General features: G+C 35.3%; 1 protein-coding gene across 5 annotated transcripts in view; it reads left to right on the top strand.

Moving 5' to 3' along the window:
- The window catches only part of JPH1 (junctophilin 1), a 91,539-nt gene extending 78,577 nt beyond the window's left edge, over nucleotides 1–12,962 (top strand). Inside the window, exons 5-6 of one of the 5 annotated variants that reach the window (XM_035316540.1) lie at nucleotides 6,880–6,975; nucleotides 11,761–12,962. In XM_035316540.1, coding sequence (XP_035172431.1) covers nucleotides 6,880–6,960 — 81 coding nt within the window. In that variant the 3' untranslated portion in view covers nucleotides 6,961–6,975; nucleotides 11,761–12,962. Of the gene's footprint in view, nucleotides 1–6,879; nucleotides 6,976–7,081; nucleotides 10,690–11,760 lie in introns of those variants that run through there. The other 4 variants (XM_035316537.1, XM_035316539.1, XM_035316536.1 and 1 more) reach the window with 4 other exon arrangements.
- The last annotated feature ends 2,421 nt before the right edge of the window (nucleotides 12,963–15,383 follow it).

Genomic DNA, 15,383 nt, shown 5'->3' with positions numbered 1-15,383 from the left:
CATTGTTTGTCTGAATCATTTTTGGTACTCCAGTAGAAAAATATCTGTGTCATTATTAAAACAGGATAAACAGAATGACCCAATTAATGAGATCCTGCTAGTCTAACACTGAGCTCAGGCAAAACAGTTGAATGATACCAAACTTCATTAATAAATAATTTCAAAATTTGAAAGAATTTCCAACCAACATGCATTGTAAAAGATCTTGTCAGACAAGATTGCCATCTTCAAGTGTCAGAGGAATGATACTCTCAATCAAGAAGGTCACTTGATTTGTTTTTACACAGTTATTTATTCTGACGAGGAAACCACAGTAATGCAAAGACATTTGCATTAAAATCATTTCTAAATGATGTTAATTTTTAAATCATTTTAAAATCATTTTTAAAAGACTGGGGATTTTCAAAAAGTTATTGGAAAAAAATCAGTAATTTGGTAATTTGGTATTATGCTGGTGAGGTCATTCTTGGATTAATTCTGCTGCACTGCTTTATTAACATGCTTACTAATGACATGGAAGAGAGCATAAATATATTGCCCATAAAGATTACAGAAGACACAGAACCTAGGAAGCTGATAAATAATGAAGACTACAGATCACCAGTACAAACTGATCCAAATCACCATATAGAGAAGGTGCAAGTATAATTATCTATCTGCACTATAGCAAAATACAAGATTGAGTATTGAAAGACAGTTGATAAAGCCTGGCCATGCATCAGGGGAACTGGAAAAGGCTGGTAGATCAGGAGCAAGAGAGGCAACTGAGGATGACCTCCCAGTCTGCTGTTGATCAGAAGCGTTAGTATAATCCTTAGATTTATCAACAGGAAAGATTAAGCAAGAGTACATGGGAGACTATTTTATCTGTTTTTGGCACTGGTGCAACCACTTCTGGAACAAAATACACTGTCCATAAATCAGAGATTTAAAATGTAAAAACCTTAAGGGAAAGACCCATGAAGAGCTGCAAGAGTAATTAAAATGTGTTACAATGAGGAATTCAGACATTCAAGGCAGAAAATCTGTTTGACACATTAAATCACATTCTGTAAGTCCACTTCATAAAATAGTTTCTCAAGCTAATAGGCAATTGTATAAGAACAAGCAGGTGAAAGTTGAAGCTGGACAGATTTAGATTAAAAGTCTTAATTTAAGTCACTATTAATGAGATTAATTACATGTAACATCAGTTTTCATTAGTGATCACTGAATAGTTCAATAATGAGCATTTTGCCAAGATGACATCCTGTAGCTTAGCAGGAAGCTTATATTTTGTTTTGTGCAGGTCGAACTAGATGTTCACAGTGGTTTTGTAATCTGCAAATCTGTATTACAGCTGATATCAGCCCTTTAACCTTTCAAATCTCACAGATATGACTCCTATCTAGGGTAACACAAAGCTGTCAGGCTCGTAAATGTCGAGTGAGCACACAGAATTTCAGCCTGATTTGAATTTTTTCGCTCAGCTCTGGTGAAAATATGTGGCTAGAAATAGTCTTTATTTTTCTTTCATTGCAACCAGACCAAATAATGGTTTGGAGCTGAGGGAGTCTTCAAATTAAGAAACCAAGTAGGACACCTAAACAGCTGTTTATTGACCTTATAGAACAATCAGGATAAGGACTGTGAACTTATAGCCTATTACCAGGAAAGGTGGAAGAGTAATCAGATATTGTACATTAGCTACTGTTTGTTTACTGGTATTATAGGTCATCTAGGATCTGTCCCTCTGCTTCATTTGGAGCACACTAAATACATTACTCTTACTCTCAGCATGTCAATAAGAAGGGAAGGTAGAGCTTAGGAACTAATTTTTAATATAACAACATTTAGAATGATATGTAGAATGTTTATTTTTCAAAGATATCTTCCACTTGTGTCTAAAAATTTGACCCTGTAGAATGAATTACCAAAAAGTGAACAAGTGCTGAGGAAAAAACAGATTAGTGTACTTCTCTTTATCCTAAGCAGTTCTGAATATTAAGAGAATTTAGAATTCTAGGGCTGCTTTAACAAATTATTCTGTTTTATTCAGAATTGCAATTGCTCTGTATTCATCCTGACAAATAATTTTGCTGTGATTTGAAAACACATCTGCATTAGATCCTCCATGAAATTTTAAAAATATCTTTGTTAGGAAATATAAAAAGAAAACAAACTCCCACTCCCATGAAAAGACAATGAGAAAACATGGTTTGGGTATAAAATATTAATATATAACATTCATTGAGCACTTTCATTAGATTATCTGAAAGTGTTTGATACAATTGTGCTGTGCTTTTTCTGGCTTTCCAGTGAGAGTGCATTAAAAACATAGATATAGGACATGCAACTTTCAGTTCTTCTTTCCACGTCTACAAATCAAAGCCATTTCTCACATCTGGATGAAACACAGACCTTTAAGATATCCATATGCATTAATTTGGATTAAGAACATTAGACAACTTTATTTACAGAGAAGTTTGTGGCACCTTTTCTATTAATAAAATTCATGGATCATATTTTCTGTGAATCTGTAATATCCTTAAGAACGTTATTGGAAATCATTTGTGCAATAAATTTGTTATAGCAACAGTAATGATTCTCTTAGTATCCCCATTTCTGGCATTATACTTGAAAAATATCAGCACATACTTATGCCCATACTGCACTTAAAGTATATAAATGTATTTCTTTACATTCTTATTTTCTAATGTTCAAAATTAAAGTTTAGAATCATTCCAGAGCTTGTAAGAAAGAGCCATAGGACTCTGTCACAGTTTTGTCAAGGTGAAAACATGCATAAAAACATTGTGCCAAAGTCCCTGTTCATCAACTGCACCAAAAAAGTGGCCTGTTTGTAAAGGTTTACCCTATTAAATCACCCTTTTTTCACTGAGCATTAGGAACCTTCAGGTTATGTTACATAAAGAATGCAGTATAAAGAGTGCACAGACATTTAAACACAAACCAGTACTAATTGTTGTTTGTAATTGTACATTAGCAGCCTCTAGCCCCAGTATCAACTTGCATGCTGCTAGCGCACCTTGAATGTGAGATGATTTGAGACTGTCTTGGATTTGGATAAAAAATAGGACTGAATTGCAAAAAAATACCATTATATTGTATATTTATGAGTATACCTTTGATTTGTCTGACATGTCCCTCTGTTGCCATAGGACAGGGAGAAGCACAGGCACTAGTGTTCTATGATACTGCTGGGATATTTTTGTATTGTTTTGTAGGTCAAGATTTTTAAGCCACATGGACTGTTCAGTGTGCTTTTTACCTCTATCCAAAATAATTTCATTTAGCTGAATGTTACCCAGTGTTTTCTACTTCCATCTCTTCGTTCACTTAGCATCCAGTTAGTAAGGGATATAGTTAACATGACGTTAGAAAAATAGACCAGTATTTGCCTGATCCTAAAAAAAGCTCCGAACAAGAACTTTATGCTAAATTTAATTGACATTCCTAATGCGATGGGATTATAATACTAGTCTTAATACTTCCTGGCTCTACATTTTAGGAAAATAACTTTCTTGCTCCACATTTTAAAACCTAATGTATGGATATATTTTCAACTGCATAAGTGGCTGACGTACTAGAAGTTAGAAGGGCAGTTTTTAAGCAGGTCTGGACTTTTTCTGCTACAGCTTCTTTATTGCACCTGTGCTAGTCACTCTTGGACTCTTCAGACTAATTTTGGCTTTTGCTATTTTAAGCCCTTGCAGGACACCGAAGTCTTATTTATGGTTTTGTCTTAAAGCGTTAAATGTTCATTTCATAAGTGTCTATAGAACAGGTAGTGGTTTACTGCATAATAATCATGTACTCTACAAATATTCTTTGATCATTTTCTAGTGTATCAGGAAACTGCTGTGGGCTCAAAGTCTTAGAATAGGAAATGAAATGGACAGAGCAGGCTAAAGGAGATGAGGTTTTTTTGTCTAAAGCATAGACTCATTAGATTATTATCATAAATAGATTACACATTTTTCTTTGATCTTCATATAAATTCAGCAACCAAGTTCTTAACATCTCGCTTTCTTCTGTCTTTGTAGGTGAGATCTCTTGATTCAGAATGAGAGATCTCTTGATTCAGACCATACCCCTTATTTTTTTAATCTAATTTATCTAATGTTACTGTAATGAGATTATTAAACCTGTCTAACCTGATAAATGCATTTATAGAGAAGTTCCCTCTTCCTCCTCCAACCTTAATTCTGTAAGATTGTGCACTAATGATACTGAGTTGCTGTTTGAGCTGTAGTCCCAACTTGCCATTCAGCCAAAATCTGTCTTGCAGCTATCAGGATGCTGTTTCAGGATATTTTAGGTAATGAATAAGTTCCTGGCTCCTGTCAGCTCCCAGTAGGTCTTCAGTAGGAGTAAGTCAACTTGATTTCCATGGATGTTATTTTAAAACATGTAAAGTGTTTGACACCCAAATCCCAGTAAATTTTAATGCCTTTACGCATTGCTCTCCTTCACAGTTAATTGCAATTCCTATGCAGTGTTACTGTAAAATGTTTAGGTGGGAGGCCAAACTACAAAGGATCAATTGACTTGATTTTGGTTACACTTAGTCCCTACAGATGCTGAATCCAAATCTAAGTGCAAATCAATAGTGTAATCACACTCCTTGCCGAGTGATATGTATCATTAGCGTGTACATATTATTTCAGTTTGTCATATGAGATTCTGGGATTCTTTTTGCAGAAGAAAAATTAATTCTCTCTGATGGTATTGACATCAGCATTCAAGATGGTGAAACTGAGAAATTCTCAAATTAGCTGTGGTTTCAAGTTAAGCATATTTTGTTGTTCAAAGTCTTTCAGTATGGCTTTCATGCATAAATCTCACAGTTTCCAGACATCACTGGGGGCAGTTATCAGTTCTGAATGTATTGGTGGGTACTTGGATTTCTTTCACAGTAGGAAGGTGTAGAAGAACCACAGCTATCACAATTGTGACAGTGCCAGAAAAGGAAAGAAGAAATGAAGCTCAAGTTGCACACTACCACAATTAGGCTGCTTACAGTCGTGTGGTCAGAAACATAACCACACCTGGAATCATGCTCTAGTTTTATGCCTGTTCTCTGTCACCAAGCATCTCATATTCTTTGGCGCATATTGCCTTGCCTCCAGTAGGAAGGAGGGAACATTGTTCTACTTCTGTTCTGTGACCCGATGGTTAAAACATACCACTGGTAAGTTGGAACTTGGTATTCAAAATCCCTTTGACTAAGGTGACCCTAAGCCCTAGTCTTTGATTTTCTAGTGAATATTTTTGACATTCTGCCACTAAGCAAAAGGCAAATGTTGCTGCTAATACCATTACCCCAAGTTTCTTGGCATAGGTACATATATCTCTGAATAAGGGAACTTCAAAGGGAACTTCATAACTTATATGGATAGAAGTGCCAATTGGGGTTAGACTCCCCCAGGATTTAAGCAGTGCTTGGCAAATTTATTTTGTGACTTATTCAAGAACTTAGCAGTCCACATCTGGCCTGCTATCTTTGCTACTGTGTAAAGGTGTATTAAGTGTTTAAAGAGACCATTTCAGGATGAGAGCATGTGGTATGATAGTGGCACAATTACTGTTAAGTAGCTTCTCAATTATGCTGCTAATGCAAATTTTTTAGAGCAAATTCTTATACTTTATCATTCCAGAAATTACATAGCTAATGTTAGCACTGCCATGAAGCATAATGAATTTCTACAAAGCAAGCTCCTTGTGAAAAGTCAAAACCAACCAACCAACCAAACAAACAAAGAAAAAAACCATAATTTCTAATAAAATGAATTCTTATGGGAGCCAGTGATCCTTAGGTAGATAAGTTTTCTGGAGAGATTTTCTGATGGGCTTTCTTGTGTTTTAGGAAAGTATTGTCTGAGTGAAGAGTTTTTCTGTTTCTACTTACACTAAATGTGCACCTTAAAATAGAAACATATACAAATCTCTGTGAAAATATTTTGTATTATGCCAGATACTACTTAAGAGAAGAGTAGAAGAATTGAGAATTTCCATCTGTTGAATACATTGTTTCAAGTTGTTTATCAGAAAGCATCCATGTAAGGTTTCTAAAACTGGTGAAAATAATTAAAAACTTTGTTTTTTGCCTTCACAGAATGACTAAAAATAATGTAATAATCAAGAGCTAGTTTTTTAGCCAAGTTTAGCTCTAGCTAGGAAGGGACAGAGTATTTTGGCTTTTCATCTATTCAGTAAATAGGTATATAAGATAAGGATTTGTGACCAAGTGTTAAAGTAGATCAAAACAAATTTTTAATTTTGCAGACAGAAAATCGGAAAATCTTTTTTTTTTTTTTTTTTTTTCATCTGTAAAGGAAACATAGCTATGGATTTTTGGTGGAGTACTAGTAACTTTTTTTTTTTTAATTTGGTTAACAAAAAAAAAGGTATTCTTTTCATACAGCACAGCATCATGCAAAAACTTTCTGTTTTGAAATGAATTGGCATCAGAGAAGGAACCCACTGTACGAATGAGGAACTGTACTTTGGCTTCAAGTTTAAGTTCTTTTTTTTGTTTGTTTGTTTTATTTTAAGCTGATACCACTTTTGTGTTTATGGGTTTGTGTTCATTTGTTGGTACAGTCAGTTGTCAGACCGTTATTCCCAGTGTGGTTGAGAACAATGTAATAATATACTTACCTGTATTTATGCAGTTGATTTTAAAAGAGATGATATTTAGCTCACTTGAAAACCAAGAGTAATAGCTAAGTTTCAGGAGCAGAGTCCATATCTTTGATATTTAAGTAATCTTTCAGACCAAAGTAAAAAATGGTAGAAATGATAGTCAGATCCTGTTTGTTGCTGTGCACTGTGTGTAAGGTTGCATTAACTTTGTTATCTTTATTTTATTTTCAGGGCCCTAATTCAGTCATGATTGCCCTGGTAATGCTGTTGAATATTGGTTTAGCCATTCTTTTTGTCCATTTTCTAACTTGATTGGAATTAGGAAAGGTAAGCAAGGTCTTGTTTTCATATGCAATCACCACATCCACCTCACCTCAAATTATAAAGATTGAATTTATTTGCATACTTTTAACGTTCCCTACTTTAATTTTAGCTATGCCTGAATGTGATTCAACATAGTTATTTAATTATGTAACTGTTTTGACCCTTCAGTGAAGTCATGACAACTAGTGGTGTTAGCCCACAGTTCTCTGCAGTTGTGTCATCAGCCTGTTAAATGGCACCAGGCATACTCAGACACAGGGAAGGAGGCTTGGCATTAGGATGGGCGCAAGAGAGATGAAACTTGGAAAATTCAGCCAGGGGCCCCGATCAGTTACTCTGCTGATGGTTTGTGGCTTTGGGGTCCTCTGAAAGCTGAAGCAAGCAGCCATGTTGGAAAACAAACAAAATAATCTGCTGAAGCAGCCCTGCCGGTGAAGTGCGTTGGCTTCTCCATCTGTTCCAGCAGAGTGTGACTAAACTGGAAATGTACGGAGCTGCACTTTTTGTTGATGGAAGCTAACAGCTGCATTACTATTTTACCGTCTGATGTTTTTAGTGGGGAGATGGGAAAACGACTGCCAGAGGAATGTGGTCAGAGGATTCTGTTGCTGTGGAAGTGATTCCAGCGTTCACTCCTATCTCATTAGAAGAAATAGTTAGCAGCATCAGTCACCAGTCTTATTCCATTACCTGCTGCTTTTAACATCTCCTGCAGTGTTCTGGGAGATTGAATTTCATTTGCCTGTGCATGATTCTGTTCATTCGTTGTTTATGAAATTTGATGTATAGCCATAACATAGTGTGTAGTCCAACCTGGAGAGCACTACCAGTTCTGCCTAGCGGCAGAAACAGAAGAGGAAACATCTTTTTCTAATCTGAAGATGCAATTCTTTAATTCATTTTCCTAAACCTGAAGAGTCTTTTTGCTTTAAGGTTTAGGAAGTAATATACCATTACTACAAAATTTAACGCTGTTGATATCTTCCTAAAAGTGCTCAAATGCTTATGCCAATAGCAAGCAAATTCTTCCTCATAAAAAAAAAAAAAAATAAGAATTTGAAGTTGATATCAGCACATTCTAAGAAGGAGGTGAAATACCAAAATAATCTGAGAAAGACAAGATATGGGGTTTGCATGATGACTTTTTTTTTTTTTTTTTTTTTTTTAATTCTGGTGCTGTGGTAATTGGTGATTTGAATTACTATGTTTCAGCACTGAGGTATTTTGCCAGCAGTTAAAATAAAGTCTTGTCTGAGTGCATATTAATACCAGTGACAGTTACGCTAGCTAATGCTCACAATAAATTTTCGTAATTTGTAAACACTAGATTTGTGTTGAATACATTCAGGTAGAGCATTTAGACATGTTAAGTGATTGTTTATTGATTCGATGCCTTCAGTGTCTTTGAAGTCCATTTATAATTTTACCTCAGCATTAAAAAAGCCTCAATTTTTTTCATTTGGAAAGTTTGTCTTAAGTAGTTTCACAGCCCTTTGTTACAATGATGTGATCATGTTTCTTTTATGTGCCATTATACTGTAATTACTGTACCCTATATTAATCAAAAGCATGCTTACTTACTGAAAATACGTGGTGTGATCAGTTGGAAAGTAAATGTTTTAATTTCAAAATACAAAAAGCAAAGGGCTTATATTATGGTTTATTTTATCTCTCTTAGACAATATTTCATACAATATAGTTTTTGAACATGTTTGTAAACTTTGTAAGTGTTTGCATGGTGTAATGGGCAACATTCTTAAAAGTACATTAGCTATCTTTTGATGCAGCATATTAAAGTAATATAGGTGCAGACTGAATATTGTGCAGCAAAGCAGCTCTATGCAGGGCAGTAACACCGTGGTGTTTTTTACAGAAGTATGTTGAGAATCCTGTGTTTTGACCAGTGTGGATAAAGAAGAAAGCAGAAAGAGAGCAAATGAAAATAAAACTTGTATATTTATTTTTTAAAGAGTCAAAATTGTGTTTTAAATTTAGGGGAGTAATTTTTAAATAAGAACAAAGTTTTAAAAGTTACTGTTTAAGCCTTGACATAATGGACAAAATGTTCAAACAGTGAAATCACCCCGTCTCCTTACATGGGAGGTAATTTTGTAACTGACATATTTAATTCCTATTAAATGTTTATTTAAAATACTATATGCTCTGGAAATAATGGGTAACAAAGCTTATGAAAATGTTTATAAATTTAAGTAAGCATGTTAGTACCATTTATAAATATGTATGATTTATAAGCTTTTTTAAAACAAAGCTCAAACAAATTGTTGGTATTTTTCTAAAATGTGCACAGCTGTATTTTACATGAAAGGCTATTTATAATTGGTTGTTATACTGTACACTACATTTTGGACAGCACAACAAAGCCTGCCAATGTACTTAATAATGTCATTTTGTCTATTTAAAGTTTCTTGCTGTCAAAGAATGAACTCTTTATCTATGAGTTTATTTATAATTCTTGACCCAAAATGTATAATGTACAGTTTTCACAACTGTATTTGCTCTAATAAAAATAAGTTGGTTATTAATAGAGCTTCAGACTAGTTCTTCCTGTTCAAGAATTACTTTTTGCACTCTCCAGAAACAATTTTTCTAAGAAATTCAATAAACAAGAAATGAACTTGGAAAATCAGTGAAGTCATGGCCCCTTTCAAATCACTGTGAGTTACTGTTTTCAACAAAACCATTCTAGGAAATGTTTTAAAATGGAAAAAAATGGCAAATTTCCCATGTGTCTTTTATCTTTTGGTATAGAATTTTTGTATGTTTGTAAATGCCATATCTTAAATTATACTCCCACTACAGAGATGGTTTAATCAGTCTTGTTTTAATCAATGACTGCTCCATTAAGAGCTGTTCTTGTAAGCAAATAACTTTTTTAGACTTCCTTCCTTCTCAGGGTATTCAAACACTCGAAGTGAATAAATGTGAACCAGTGACAGAGCAAAGTCACTGTTACGATTGTCTTAAAGCCAATATATTTGTTGAACTAGTAAATCAGCTCAGAACTAATAAATCAGCTCAGAATTCTACTTTTGGATTCCCATTCAGATTACCAGTCAACTGTACTGGAATTCTAATGGTTAGTTGTAAAGGAGAGCAAGTGTTCTTAGCACTTCCTGTTCAATGGAAACTTATTTATAATAATATTTGAAGGAATTGTTGCTGTCTTATTTTTCTAAATTCTACCAGCATGAAGTTTAATTTTTAGAATTAATATTTTCTACATAATAACCTATTCCCTAAGGAAAATTTTCGCTCTTCAAGTAGAGAAAAAAGCCTTCTCAAAAATCTTAAACGGATGTCACTGAGCTACATTTTATGATCTACACTGATCACTGACATTTCAATATCCGTATCGTATTCTTATTTGTTCAAAAAAGCAAAGTTGAAGTATTTCTTCAGTTCTATGAATATGATAACACATTCAAGCATATGTAGATCTTAAAAAAAAAAAAAAACAAGCAAAGGATTTGCTGAGAATTAGAAGAAAAAAACATTTCCATAATCAGCTGAGAAATATGGTATCTTTCCCTGCTTATCAGTGTTCATAATTCTTAAAAATCAACATGTATGTAGAAATACAACAATCTTTCTATGGTGTCTGAAAGCAGATGGACAGTTCTTTTCTGAAATGTTTTTACCAGTAGCTTATATCAGTTGTAAATGGTTTTACGTGGGAAAGCATCTGCTATGCCTAAGCATTTGTTAAACTAAGGGAAAAAAAAAAAAAAAAAAAACATGGGCACATAATGCTACTTAATGCACCAGGATTTGTTCTGGCATGGAAAATTTTACCCAACTTCAGTGCAAGGAAGATTTTGTTTCCTAGGCAAAGTAGTTTCTCCAGGCAGAACCATGTGTTTGCCCACTGATGCCATAGGCAGCAAGCTCCTACCTTCTAATTTGAGGTCTGCTTTCTTGGGCAATTCCATTTATCTGACTAAACAATGTATAGAGCATACACAGGAAAAAAAAAAAAGAAAAAAAAAAAAAAAAGACTAATGATGATGAGGTGCCAAAAGCTGAAAAAAAAAAATAAAAAAAAATCTCTGCTGTTTATTTAGTCCCATATTTACTTACAAAATTAAAGCAGGAAGCAGTGCTAATAGTGTGGAATCTTTTCCATTTGTGTTCCAAAAGGAGATTCAGTTTGATAGCAGAAATTTCGTGACATATCACTACAAATTGCCTTTAAGGTATGTACGTATGGTGAGAAAAAAATCATTAATACCATTGAGTGCTGACTCTAAAAGGAGTAAATATCTCTTTGTAAGCATTTGATTAAAAGTCTTGAAATATTTACATAGCTTGTAATAACATATTGTGTAGCCATAAATACCTCTATTAAGATAAAGTTACGCCGTATTAAAGGATACTGACAATAACCTGGATGCAATGATAAAAGCCTGCAGAAATTCACTACATAGTGAGATACAGTAGCAGTCTTAGCTAGTTGTTATAAAACCACATTATAAAACATGGTTGTGAATTATATCTAAATGGTTTTACTCATAGCTCATTTGAACCATTTAGTCAGGGGAGACAATTCTACATACTGTTCTAATATGGAAATGTAATTCAGCAAACAAAGAAAATGAAGAGAGTGGAAATTAAATAAGCCTTTCAAATGAAGAAGTCTTCTCAGTCTCATTTAATATTCACAGAAAGAAGAAAAAAATAGAAATTATGTTAAGTCTGAGGAAGAACCTGCATATGCCAATGTGCTGTAACTGAGCCATCTACAGAATCCATCTCAATTTTCTTCTACAGAATACAGAATCTGCAAAATAAGAGATATTTGAAAGCATAATTTACATACACAACATCTTTAAGGAAAATTGTCTCTAATGTTAATGGTTTTTAAACTAACAGAAAAAGTAAACCTGTACATGTCTGAACAGTTTATGTTGTGGTCATCACTGTGACAGTTGGGGAAATCTCTCAGCCCCCCCCAAAAAAACAAAAGCAAAAATGAAACCTGTAACAGAATTTGGTAAAATCTCTCATGTTACTTTGTTTTGTTTTTAATTTAAAAAAAAAAAAAAAAGTGGCAGCATTTTATCCAATAATCTAAATTTCTTCATGTCAGTATTTGTTTGTTTCATGCATTTGCTTTTCACAGTCACTCAAAACTGGTTATCTGGGAGAGTTTAGATGCAAATTGGCAGTATATTGAGCACCATTTCTCCAAGAGGAAGGTTTTGAATTGTTTTCTCAGAGATGGAAAAGAACAGGATTTTGCTAATCACCCTTGAAATGTTTTTTATTGTATGCTTTCTGTGCTGCCACTATTTTTTAAAATTATCTTTTCTCCTTAACTGCCCACCCACCCCCAACTGTAGCAAATTCAGCTTATTCTCTGTTCCCTACAGACAGCTACTTGTCACCACACTTCAGCCAATTATTCCAGCAACTCATGTTTTTTCTATTGAGCACACTTGTTCAAGAATTGAGTTTAGCTCAGTATGAGTTTAGCTGCAGAAGCCATTTCTGTTGCAGCATGTAGTACACTGAATTACATGTGTCATGTCACAGTTTTCACTGGGTCCAGTCCTCTGTGTACTGTTGATGCTGGTTTATGTGACTATTCCACTTGCAACGCTACACTCACCATCTCCAGTATCAGGGCAGTGATTTAAATACAGTACTTGTGAGCTGAAGAGAAAAGAAAATGCCTGAAAACTGTACACAGAGATTCCTAAGGGCTCTTCATAACTCATAGAAACCAACATAAGAGTGTCATCGCTGAGGAAAACATCTGCTGTCATCTGGGTTATGAGCTCCACTACAAATGCCCCCGGTAAGATTCTGATAAAGACTGGACATACGGCTGAAAGTGATTCACAACTCAAGACCAAGGAGTCTTTCTGAGGGTTGTGATTTACTGTAGTGTGTGGTATGATGCTTTCTGGACTTGCTACAAAAACGTGGATTGTTAGATGGAATAAAATTTATCCTGTGTTGGAAAATTACTTTGGCTCACTTGCCTGAGCTTCCTCCATGACTTAAACTTACCAGTCATCTCTGTGGAAGTTGAGGCACATACACCTAGACAAGGGCTAGGTTTTACTTTCTTAAGTGACTTCAATGTTAATTAATTAGGGAGCAGTAAATGGCAGAAAAGGAATTACAGTCTTTAAGCCTGTGATTGTGAACTCTGCTTTTTTATGCTGATTTATCCAAATTAGGAGAAAATACAGAGGACATACAAAGAATAGATTTCCAGGCATTACCTTTCACAATAATAATTTGTATGGTAATCCTGAATTCCTCTGAGATGGATCCTTGAGTGGGAAAGAAGAGACATGTCTTTCTTGAATTTGCAAATTGCACAGCTAACTGAAAAGCAGCTTGGCAAAGACACTGTATTAGACCACAAAAGACAGATCTTGACCAAGAGTTTTGAGAATGGCTGCCTACATTTGAAGTCCTTAGTCTACACATGATGAACTAAGGTGAAACATTTTTCAGCTCCTGAGCACCTCATAGTTACCATCCAAACATGTTTGTGGGGAGAGGAGGTGGGAAAGAGGGAGGAAATTAGGTATTTCACTGAAAACTGCAGCCTATGAAAATGTTGAAACTGGCCTACAACTATGCTGAAGATTGAAAGCATTTGGGTGTGGATTTTGGATCAGCCATTAGAGCTACAGGCTCTAAGCACAGGATACCAGTCAGAACCCAAACCCAGATCTGGTTCCAAGGACACACAGCTAAAATGCTTGAGCTGGATAAGCTTTTAAGGAAGGGGGGAGAGGGGGGGGGAAGATTGTTAAAAATCAGGCTGCAGTGACTCTGGGTTAATTAAACTGTTATGTTCTGTACTTCTGGAACAGTGTCATTAGCTGTATTTAACATTGCAATTTTACTATATGCGGGACATGTCCTACAGAATACCTCTGAAAGTGTCATAATATAATGGTGCTTAATTACTTACCCATTTTTAGCTACAAAGTACTTTTATCATACGATACCACCCAGTCTTCAAAAATACCGTATACTGGCTTCCATTTTAATTATGACAGTTCTGGATTTTGTTTAGGCCACTGATGAGAAAGTCATGAAAATATGGGATCGGCTGCCATGGAAACAGGGAAGACAGAAGAGCACCAGCAGCATTTTGCAGGGGCTAGGACTAAAAAAGACATTCTGCAAAGAGAAAGTAAAATGGCATTTACATTACAGTAGATGGCTTCCATGCATTCCTGCCATATCGAGGCAACACATTCCTGGCATTGACTGCAACAAGCCTCCACATGTTCCCATGATATAGAGCAGAGCAGGCATTGTCAGAAGGACTGGGAAAGAATATTTAGGAAAAAGGAGGTGCAGGCATGTCGAAGTTGAAAACGAGAGTAAAAAGTAAAGGGAAAAAAGTGAGGGGAAAGGAGAAGCAGCAGAAGACCTATAGATGTTAAAGAAAGGGAAAAGGACTTTACGGAGAGAAAAAAAAAAATACAAAGGAAAGAATGATACTAGAAACAGAAGAAACTGAAGTTTGTTCAATAGGAATATAAAGAGGATGGAAGACTGAGAAGTAATCATCTTCAGTACATAAACAGCTGCTCTAGAAAGCTGCTTTCCATGCCCAGAGGGATTAAGACAAAAACAGATGGGCTTAAACTGCATGAAAATTGAGATCTGTGATAGGCATGAAGAAAAATTTTTTAATTGTTAAGGATAACGTCTTTGAATTAGATTACTCGGGAAAATGTAGGATTTCAGGGTGGTGTATCACAAACTGAAAAATTGACAGTTAACCCTTAGGAATAATTTTCTGTGATTCCTGACATTTCTGATGGAATCTGGCACAGGTGTGATGGGAGGCCAGCTAGAGGACTGGAGAGTGAGCCTTTCTTTGCATAAACACAGGCAGGAGGAAGAAAAATGAGGGTGTACTGCAAAAATAAGGTAGGAGGATGCTAGGACAAGACAGATGGTAGGAAGAAGAAAACCTGAAGAGCAGAGAGTCAAGAAGAATGTGAGGATTTGATACATGAGAGGAGGGGATAATTGACCAAAAAAGCAAATGCTAAACTGAAAAGGGTGTGCAGTTCGGGAAGAAGAACAAGCAAGAAGTGGGCTGGGAAGCTTCAGGAAGTCCTGCAAGAATATCACACAAAGCACGCAGACGAGCCCAAAGAAGACTCAAGCAGAGAAGCAATACCAAGGAAGCACCAGGTTTTCCACAACAGCACAGGTGTCCACCCCTTCATTTTCTCAGATGAAGATATCCAGTGGAGTTTCATGCCATTTTTAAACTGTGGAAGCAATCAAAGTTTTCAGGAGGTCTCTTCTTTATTAAATGTTCATGACAACATTTTCCTGAACCATTTTCCTCTTTCCAAAACCTACAGAAAATAGTGGCTTGCTGTCACAGCAGGCTGACTTGA

Source organism: Oxyura jamaicensis, chromosome 2 (genome assembly GCF_011077185.1).
Source record: "Oxyura jamaicensis isolate SHBP4307 breed ruddy duck chromosome 2, BPBGC_Ojam_1.0, whole genome shotgun sequence".
In the NCBI taxonomy this organism is placed as follows: Eukaryota; Metazoa; Chordata; class Aves; order Anseriformes; family Anatidae; genus Oxyura; species Oxyura jamaicensis.
This window is presented reverse-complemented; position numbering and strand designations above follow the sequence as displayed.